Source organism: Notolepis coatsorum, assembly GCF_963971535.1.
Source record: "Notolepis coatsorum genome assembly, chromosome: 7".
Classification (NCBI taxonomy): Eukaryota; Metazoa; Chordata; class Actinopteri; order Aulopiformes; family Paralepididae; genus Notolepis; species Notolepis coatsorum.
In genome coordinates, this window is record NC_140171.1 from 32,353,384 (window position 1) to 32,364,365 (window position 10,982).

The window sequence follows — 10,982 nt, forward strand, 5'->3', positions numbered from 1 at the left end:
CACTCCAAGGGGGCTCCACCCTCTGAGGACCCATCTCCCATCATCCCGGAGGCCCGAGTGGTTGGAGCCATCACCTTGGGCATCGAGGGTGTGGTGAGGCGTGCTCTACGCTTCCAACGTGCTCCAAGCAACGTCCCCAGGAGCCGTCTCTTCGTCCCTGACTCTGTCCGGTCCCAGGTACTGCTGTGGGGCCATACCAGCCGGTTCGCCTGCCACCCAGGCGTCCATCGTACGTTCTCCTTCCTGGCTCGTCGTTTCTGGTGGCCCACCATGCGAAACGACGTCAAGGAGTTCGTATTGGCCTGCGCGGTCTGTGCCCGCAGCAAGGCCTCTCACCAGGCACCCTCCGGGCTCTTGCAGCCACTTCCCGTTCCAAGCCGTCCGTGGTCACATGTGGCGCTCGACTTCGTCACTGGACTACCCTCCTCCCAGGGGAACACCTGCCTTCTGACCGTGGTGGATCGATTCAGCAAGGGGGTCCACCTCGTGGCCCTCTCCAAGCTTCCCTCAGCAGCCGAGACGGCGGACCTCCTGACGCACCACGTGTTCCGCCTTCACGGTTTCCCCCAGGACATCGTCTCTGACCGGGGGCCCCAGTTCACCTCCCAGGTTTGGCGGGCTTTCTGCAAGGGATTGGGGGCAACGGTCAGTCTCTCCTCCGGCTACCATCCCCAGACAAACGGGCAGACGGAGAGGATGAACCAGAGCGTGGAGTCTGCTCTTCGGTGTGTGGCAGCCGAGAGGCCGGCATCCTGGAGTCGTTTCCTTCCCTGGGTTGAATACTCGATCAACTCAATGGTCAGTTCCGCCACCGGCCTCTCCCCTTTTGAGGCCTCCCTGGGCTACCAGCCCCCTCTTTTTCCCGCACTGGAGACGGAAGTGGCAGTTCCCTCCGTGCAGGTCCACCTCGACCGCTGCCGTCGCGTTTGGGAGATCACCAGGACCGCGCTGCTCCGGACATCTGAGCGCGCCTGTCGTGGTGCCGACCGGCGCCGGGTTCCCGCGCCGACTTACCGCCCTGGGCAGAGGGTGTGGCTCTCCGCGAAGGACCTCCCGCTACGGTCCTCGGCCAAGAAGCTCAACCCTCGCTTCGTCGGTCCTTTCGAGGTCCTAAAGGTACTCAGTCCGGCGGCCCTGCGCCTGAAGCTTCCTGCATCCATGCACATCCACCCCGTGTTCCATGTCTCCCGGGTTAAGCCCGTCTCCCTCAGTCCCCTTATGCCTCCGGCTCCTGATCCGCCGCCTCCTGTGCTAGTGGATGGTCACCCCCAGTGGCAGGTCCGCCGGTTGATGGGCGTTCGTCGGCGGGGCCGGGGATTCCAATACCTGGTGGACTGGGAGGGTTACGGCCCTGAGGAGCGTAGCTGGGTCTCCCGGCAGCTCATCGTGGATCCCGGCTTGATCACCGACTTCCATCGGGCCCATCCTGACGAGCCGGGTCGGCCTGGTCGCCGGGCGGCTCCCGTTGAGGGGGGGGTACTGTGAGGTTTCTGTCCTTGCCTTCTCACTCGTTCTGTTCCTTTAACCACCCTCGCTTTGTTTTCATTCATTTTTTCTGTCAAGTATTTCAATTCCCTCGTTCACACGTTTCTCCCCGCTGACGTCATCTGAGACGTCGCTGATTGGTTCCCTCACTTCCCCACGCTTTTCAATCACATTCCCCAGCTGTCACTGCCTTTCAATCAATCGATCCCTCATTATTTATACCCCGTTTTCCCCACCCTAAGTTGTTGGTTCGTCTTGATTTGTCGCTGGATGTTTTTCCCCGTTGCTTCTGTTTCACTGTGCTAATCTCCAGGAAATTCCTAGAAGCCTTCGCTTGGATACCTGCTCCGTGGCGCGCGCTCGCCTCCACTTTGTTCCTGTTCCTTTTACGCAGCTCGTCTGGGTGAGTTTTTCTAGATTGACTGTCTTGACCTATTTCCGATTTTCGTGTGTAACCTTTACACTGAAGTCTACCACCTTTTTGTCAGACAGTCACTCACCCAGCCTTTATCGTTTTTGCCCTTTCCTTTATGGAATAATATTTTGGGATCTTCCACCTCCCACTGTGTATTTACACGAAGATATTATTTCACATTTGGACAGTGTTTGGATTTTTGCTCACTGTGTATTTACACGAAGATATTGTTTCACATTTGGACTGTGTTTGGATTTTTGCTCACTGTGTATTTACACGAAGATATTGTTTCACATTTGGACTGTGTTTGGATTTTTGCTCACTGTGTGTTTACACGAAGATAGTATTTCACATTTGGACGGTGTTTGGATTTTGCTCACTGTGTGATTACATGAAGATATTTCACTTGGGCTGTTTTTGGAATATTGCACATCACTGTGTTGTTTAACACGAAGAATATAACACCCTGTCCTCCAGCTCGTTTCAAGTCTGCTCTGTCACTGACCCGTTCCCTCTCTCCCTCTCTCGGTCTTGCACAACATCTGAGAGGTCCGCCGTGAGAGTCTGCAGAGCGGTACAGAGGTCTGCTCCTGCTTCCCAAGACTACCCTTCCGGGAGAAGCTGCAGAGCAGCAGAACTTTGCCCCTTGTTCATTGTACCTGTTTCTTGTTGACCTGCTTTCCCTGTTTCACTTATTCTAGTCACCAAATAAACAAGCCCTTGTATTTGGCAACTCTGAATCCAACTCTCTTGTGTCGTTGCGTTTGGGGTCGGTGTCAAACCATAACACTATCTTCTTGTCTGACTCTGGAGGAGACGGTAAGCGAATGTTGGCATGTTCCTTTAACCGTAAGGAAATGCCAGGTTTTGGAGCGACAACAATGTTAGCCATCACTGAGGACCAATAGGAATAATATTGGGGTGGGAAGTGATATTATTCCAATATAAATTATCAAGTTTTATTGGATGTTCACTTCATATGCACTTAAAGTCATTAATTGTGACCTTATGCAGTGTCACGTTTGCAGATGCACTGAAAGTGTACGGCAGCGGTTAAAGGTTAACTCCATAAGATATTAACCTTGTTCAATTGCACAGCGTAAGTAGATTGTGTCTAAACAGTTCTCATTATTAGTGATGACATTATGTCAATACGTTTAGACCCACCCATGAAATGATGTGCTTATTCCAGGCATAGTTTACACATTTCTCATTTCATAAACCATTGAATATCTTACAGAGTAGATATTTACAAATTTTACTAATTGTTTTTTGACATTTACTAATATAAGCAACACAATTTGTATTGTGTTGTTCATTCAAGCAATACAACATTCTTTAGTTTCCCTGTTTCCTGACTGAGCCAGCTCTTACTCATAAAGGCTGAACCCCAGTGTGGCTGCAGCCATGATGAGGCCCAGTAACAGCATAAAGTAGAAGAGAACAGAGGAGCTGGAGGCCCGGAACATTCTCTGCTCCGGAACACAGCACCGCATAACTGTGAACTACAGAGAGAGAGGGGGGGGGGTGGAAGAGAGGGAGGGAGAGGGGGAGAGGGAGAGAGAGCAAGAGTGGGAATGGGAGAAAGAGAAGAGAGAGGGAGAGAAAGAAGAAGAAGTGAGACACAGTGAGAGACAGAAACGGTGCTAGAGATGGATAATGAGAGAAAATAAATAGCTTGGATGTAACATTTGTGTCCCTCCAGTCTGCCATCAGCTAACCTTCTTGATGTAGAATATGGCCACCAGTTTGACAGTTCCTATGAGAGGCAGCAGAGGGCAGTAATAGACCCCCACCCAGGACACTGTCTGGTTATACACCAGATCCAGCACATTGAAGGGGATGAGGAAGAGCTGTTGCCCTGACAAGCGCGCCAGGCAGGATGTTGGGAACGTCTTGGCCAACAACCTGTGAGACAGGGCCAGGGGTTTGATACGCTGGTAAGCAACAGGAAATACATAAGTACAAGCTGTTTCCCTAGCAACATAATTATTTTTGAAAAGGTCTATATAATATGTGTATTTGCATATGTTTTATAGGTGTGTGTGCGTCTGTGTGCATGCATGCGTATACTCTAGTCTTATATAGTAATACTGTATGTCTGTATGTTTGTCTATGTGTGTCTATTCCTCTAGCTTTGTGTACATGTCCATGTGTGTCTGTTCCTCTATCTGTGTGTACAACGCTCCCAGTGTTTAAGTCCCATCTTAAAACATTTGTTCTCCCTATAGCTTTTAAGAACATGTAGTCTGCTGCTGTAATTTTGTTTGTAGTTCTGTGTACTGTGTATTGTGTTAATGTGTTTTTTTTCTTTCTTTTTACTATATTATGGTTTTTACTGTGAAGCACTTTGGTCAACCATGTTGTTTTTAAATGTGCTATACAAATAAAGTTGGATTGGATGTACAGTATGAGTGCATGATCAATGATCGCAGGTTTGGTTTTGGTTCAGCTAGTGTTTCACCTTTTCATAAAATGTTTTCAGACCAGTTTGTGTTTTTATTTCAGTTGGTAGGCCATTCCAAAAATGTATCCCTTTTACTGAAAAGGATGAGATGTAGCCTGCATTAGCTACTGTACCCCTCCCCAACTCCAACCCACACATTATTATTATAATTTTTTTTTTTACTGCTGTGAAGCATTTTGAGCTGCAATTCTTGTGTGAAAGGTGCTATACAAATAACGTTTATTATTATTATTATTATTATTATTATTATTATTATTATTATTATTATTATTATTATTATTATTATTATTATTATTATTATTATTATTATCATCAAACCAAAAATGTAAACAATGAGAGATTCTACCTTTAACCCTTTCACTGCCGCACTACCAAACGGTTAACCCTTTCACTGTGGCAATACACAGAAGGTTAACCCTTTCACTGCCACACAACAGCAGGTTAACCCTTTCGCTGCCACACTACAGAAGGTTAACCCTTTACTATCACACTACCGACGGTCCTTTCCTACCTCAAACTAAAGTCAAAGAAATAAAGACTATTACTGAAGGAACATTGAAAACCACCATTCTACATTTGATTTGCTGCCTTTGTCACACTTAAAACAGATGATTGATTTGAAGCAAACCCACATCCTGGGATAGGCGTATAGGAAGGTGTTGCAGAATGTGGCCAGGAAATCGAACATGCAGAGCTTGTACATCTCCTTACCAAACTGGTTCTCCAAACACTGCAAGAAAACACACATGCACACATAAGACACGCACACATACACAAACACACACACACGCACACCAACACACACACACACACACACACACACACACACACACACACACACACACACACACACACACATCACAATAAAAAACCCTGGTTACCCCTGTTATTATCAATAATCACATTGCAGTTTTGAGAACTGGGAGGGAAGATAAACAGTAGGTTTGAAAGTTGTGGATCTTACTCTTCCTTCTCCTCTCTGCAAGTTCATGGTCTTGTGGAGGAAAAACAGGTACATCCCCAGAGAGGCCAGCTTCAGGAAGATACCCCTGGATAAAGGAGGAGGTAGGGTTAGGGATAGTGGAGCACAAGAGGAGACGTTATGTGTGTGTGTGTGTGTGTGTGTGTGTGTGTGTGTGTGTGTGTGTGTGTGTGTGTGTGTGTGTGTGTGTGTGTGTGTGTGTGTGTGTGTGTGTGTGTGTGTGTGTGTGTGTGTGTGTGTGTGTGTGTGTGTGTGTGTGTGTGTGTGTGTGTGTGTGTGTGTGTGTGTGTGTGTGTGTGTGTGTGTGTGTGTGTGTGTGTGTGTGTGTGTGTGTGTGTGTGTGTGTGTGTGTGTGTGTGTGTGTGTGTGTGTGTGTGTGTGTGTGTGTGTGTGTGTGTGTGCGTGCGTGCGTGCGTGCGTGCGTGCGTGCCTGCCTGCCTGCCTGCCTGCCTGCCTGCGTGCGTGCGTGCGTGCGTGCGTGCGTGCGTGCGTGTGTGTGTAAAGGATAAGATAAGATATTCCTTTATTGAGCATCTGTCTACCACCACAGAGACAGTGGGATCCAATCCAGCTGTGGTACCTCCGGCTTGGCCGACCATCCATACTGACACAATTGGCAGTGTTAGCGGGTGGGAAGCCGGCGTGGGTGGGTCCTGGTCGTTGTAAACAGCGACTCCTACAGTTCGGTCGGGGCGCCTTCACAGCAAGGGAAGGATCTGGGAGAGGTAGTGTGATCCTTCCACACATTACACTCTCCCAGTGAGAGTCCACGCTGCCAGGTGAAATGAAGCGGTGGGCTGGGTACACATGTGTCGGAGGAAGCATGTGATAGTCTCCGCCCTCCCAGACCGACGGTAGGGGGTAGAGTGCGCAACGACCAGGAAGGAGATTGGGAATTGGCATAACGACTAACATTGGGATGGGAGAAAAAAGGAAAAAGAAGGGAGAAAAAGATTTAAAAAAAAAAGAAGACCTATAAGATTCCCTGTATGGGAAGAAAGAGGCATACACTCATTAGGGGATATTTTTAATAACAAGGGCCTCTGTAGTTATGTCGAAATATGCATAAAGTTTAACCTCACCGAGTCCACATGGCTTTTTTACATACAGTTACGACTTTGTATGAGATCTCACGGTGTTCCATTACACATACCAATTGAACACCACAGATACCACAAATTTTTCTATGACAGAGATACATTGGGAGGTTTTGTATCAGGTTTTTATTATCAATTACTAACGTCCTCGTACGAAACCCTTCAACTAGACAATGTCTGGAGGAGGGATATACCAGACCTGGAAAATGACTTTGATTGGCAAGGAGCCTGGGCAAATGTCCGACTTACATCAAGGAACCCGGATCATCAACAAATCAATCTGAACTATATTCACAGGACATACTTGACTCCTATAAGGCTGTGCAAAATGGGGCTTATACAAGACTCCAAATGCTCCCAATGTACAAATGGGGATGAAGGAACATTTATGCACATGTATTGGGACTGCCCACCAGTTAAGGCATTCTGGGAAGATGTGTCCCAACAATTATCAATACTCGTATTTTGGAATATACCTGTACACCCCGCGGTATTGCTATTGAATGATGTTTTTGAGTTTGCAGTGAACCCACAACTAAAAAGATTGGTTTTATCGGGTATCACAGTAGCTAAAAAACTGATTGCATCACGTTGGTTTCAACCGGAAAAAATGTGCCGGAAAGTGTGGTTTCTTACATATCTTGATGTGATATATCAAGAAATATCAACAGCAAGAATTCTAGGGCTCAATGAATCCAAAATGTTAATGTGGTTAGAAGTGGTGGAGAGAATAAAAGCTAGCCTATAATGGTGATGTCTGGTTAGGAGTGAGGGATAATGGAGGTACTATCCAAGAGGGGGTCCGGGAGGGGGGGATTTGAGCTGGAGCATATGTGTGTAGGGTTTTAGAAAATAGGTATTCGGGGTATATTATATACTAACATTTATATAATTGTAACTTGCTGGATATACACGGTATACGGTTAAAATGTTATTATTGACTATTTTTGTTTTATCCTGTTTCTGTACTTGCATATATTTTAACCACCTTTACTGAAAGTTTCATTATACATTGTGTGTTGAGTACTGACTTTTAATAAGTTTTGTTTTGCAATAATAAAAAAAAATTAAAAAAAAAAAAAAAAAAAAAAGAAGAAGATATTCCTTTATTGATCCTCTTGGGGAAATTCAGGCGTCATAGCATCACAGGGGAGGGGGGAGGGAAGGTACAGGTATGGGCAGGGCAATAGGAGGAACAATAAATATAGGCAACAAATGTAATGCAATCTGAATATAAACTATGAATAAAGGTCAACAGTACACATAGTTTATATTCAGATTAAATTGTTGTGTGTGTACAGTGTGTGTGCATGCGTGTGTCTGTCTGTCTGTCTGTATTTGCAATACCTGTGAACCACCACTAGGGGCAGAGTTACTAACCATGGCACGAGTCAGGAAAGTAAGTAAATCAGTGACTGACTGACTGACTGACTGACTGACTGAATGTGACTGAATGAATGAATGAATGAATGAATGAATGAATGAATGAATGAATGAATGAATGAATGAATGAATGAACTAATGAATGAATGATAGCCACAACAGTGTCTACTCTAGTGCATACATCTGGGCCGCAGAAAATGTCGTACAATTTCCCAGTTTTCCAGCATCCTGCACATATCACACTGAGGAGTTTGCTCAAACTCGCAACATGCTATCACACACCAGGCACACCTGTCTTGATCGTTGTAATATTATATATAGTCCGGTAAGAAAGACCAACTAGAAAACTCACAACAGCTTTGTAAAAATCCACTTCTATATCTCCATCTGTAGTAAAAAAAAACCTTTACTTCTGTGTTCTTCATCTCGTGTTCTACTTCAAATTCAACCTGCCAAAGACGATGACGGTGCAAGCACTCTTACACAGCCATCATCGAGTCCATCCTCACCTCCTCCATCACAAGAGACATTTGTTCTCCCTAGCATTTAAAAAGATTTTACAGTCTGTTGTACAGTCCCATAATCCAATGTACAGTGTTGTTTGTACAGTTATACAGTGTCCCCCACCCACCCCTCCTACCCAACCCCCCCCCCCCACTCCTACCCCCCCCCCCCCCCCCCCCCCCCCACACTCCTACCCCCCCCCCCCAACCACCTCCAATGTACAGTCCCATACCCAATCCAATGTACAGTTTCTACGCCTAATGTATATACTCTTTTCTTTCTGGACTCTTTTTGTATCACAAATACAGTACTGTATTTGCAAATCTGGTATGTCATAAATGTATAGATGTAGCAGTACTGTCTATCTGTATGTCATGTATGTCATATATGTTACGATGAATTGGAAATGGGGGACCCTGGTGTAAACAAGACGAAAGTCTTTCTCTGGTCTGCATCCCCTTAACAATTGTATGTATTGAGCTGTACTGCACTGTACCCATTCTGCAATCTGTTAATAAAGTTTTCATTCATTCATTCATTCATTGTTGCCGTAATTTTGTTTGTACTTCTGTGTACGTTGTATTGTGTTTTCTGTTTTTTACTATATTATGGTTTTTACTGTGAAGCACTTTGGTCAACCATGTTGTTTTTAAACATGCAAAAACAAATAAAGTTGGATTGGATTGGACAGTATGGTACGCTGCAGCCACGGCCAAGGACAAAGGCAGGCTGCAGCGTGTCATCCACTCTGCTGAGAAGGTGATCGGCTGCAATCTGCCATCTCTCCAGGACCTGTACGCCTCCAGAACCCTGAAGCGTGCAGGTAAAGATTGTGGCCGACCCGTACCACCCCGGTCACAACCTGTTTGAGACACTCCCCTCTGGCAGGAGGCTGCGGTCCATCAGGGCCAAAACCTCACGCCACAAGAACAGTTCCTTCCCCTCTGCAGTGAGTTTTGTAAATGTGTATAGAGACTAGAGAGATAGAGATGGCACTAACACTGCCAGGGTTAGGGGTTTGATCCCCATTGTTGCCACCCGTACTAAAAATGTATGCAGTCATTCCATCTGCACCTGCGTTTTTGTACAGCCCTGGCCTATAATTTATTTCATAATTATAGTATTCTATTGTGCTTAACTTAGCTCATATTTCATTTAATTTTACTCCACCTCTTTATTGTATTATCTGTCTGTTAATGTCTGTCCGCTAATGTCGCACCGATAACATCCAAAGCAAATTCCTTGTATGTGAAAACTACTTGGCAATAAATACCTTTCTGATTCTGATTCTGATTCTGATTCTATTTGATGAAGCTGCTGTGGAGAAGTAGGTGTCCGTTGCCATGGGAGTGCATCTGGTGAAGATCCCAGTGGAAGAAGATGATAGTGGAAGTGAACTTTAAATTGTAGTTTACAGATGTCTTTCTCACCAGACTATACAGTATATACTATTATAATATTAAATATTGGTGTGTGAGTGCATGTGAGTGAGCAAATATGAGTAAACTCGTAAGTGTGATATGTGCAGGATGCTGTCGTGTGGCTCCATGAATGTGTGAGGGACTATGAGGTGGTAAAAAAGAAAAAGCAATGAACAGGCAGGAATGGTACACACAGACACACACACACACACACACACACACACACACACACACACACACACACACACACAGGCCCAAGTGTAGTTCTGAAAAACTGTTTCCATCTAAAGCTCTGCTTCAGTATCAAACACGCTCTGCACCTGTATACAAAGCTCTGCACCTGTATACAAAGCTCTGCACTTGTATACAAAGCTCTGCACCTGTATACAAAGCTCTGCACCTGTATACAAAGCTCTGCACCTGTATACAAAGCTCTGCACCTGTATACAAAGCTCTGCGCCGGTATACAAAGCTCTGCGCCGGTATACAAAGCTCTGCGCCGGTATACAAAGCGCTGCACCGGTATACAAAGCTCTGCACCGGTATACAAAGCTCTGCGCCGGTATACAAAGCTCTGCGCCGGTATACAAAGCGCTGCACCTGTATACAAAGCTCTGCACCTGTATACAAAGCTCTGCACCTGTATACAAAGCTCTGCGCCGGTATACAAAGCTCTGCACCTGTATACAAAGCTCTGCGCCGGTATACAAAGCTCTGCACCTGTATACAAAGCTCTGCGCCGGTATACAAAGCTCTGCGCCTGTATACAAAGCTCTGCGCCGGTATACAAAGCTCTGCACCTGTATACAAAGCTCTGCGCCGGTATACAAAGCTCTGCACCTGTATACAAAGCTCTGCACCGGTATACAAAGCTCTGCACCTGTATACAAAGCGCTGCACCTGTATACAAAGCTCTGCACCTGTATACAAAGCTCTGCACCTGTATACAAAGCTCTGCGCCGGTATACAAAGCTCTGCACCTGTATACAAAGCTCTGCGCCGGTATACAAAGCTCTGCACCTGTATACAAAGCTCTGCGCCGGTATACAAAGCTCTGCGCCGGTATACAAAGCGCTGCACCGGTATACAAAGCTCTGCACCGGTATACAAAGCTCTGCGCCGGTATACAAAGCTCTGCGCCGGTATACAAAGCGCTGCACCTGTATACAAAGCTCTGCACCTGTATACAAAGCTCTGCACCTGTATACAAAGCTCTGCGCCGGTATAC

At 46.0% G+C, this 10,982-nt stretch overlaps 1 protein-coding gene across 1 annotated transcript in view; it reads right to left on the minus strand.

Annotated features, from left to right (window-relative positions):
- The window catches only part of tmc8 (transmembrane channel-like 8), a gene marked incomplete at both ends in the record, with an annotated part of 29,349 nt that overhangs the window by 6,279 nt on the left and 12,088 nt on the right, over positions 1-10,982 (minus strand). Inside the window, 3 exons of the mRNA XM_084318236.1 lie at positions 3,275-3,405; positions 3,622-3,808; positions 5,000-5,097. Coding sequence (XP_084174362.1) covers positions 3,275-3,405; positions 3,622-3,808; positions 5,000-5,097 — 416 coding nt within the window. The remainder of the gene's footprint in view (positions 1-3,274; positions 3,406-3,621; positions 3,809-4,999; positions 5,098-10,982) is intronic.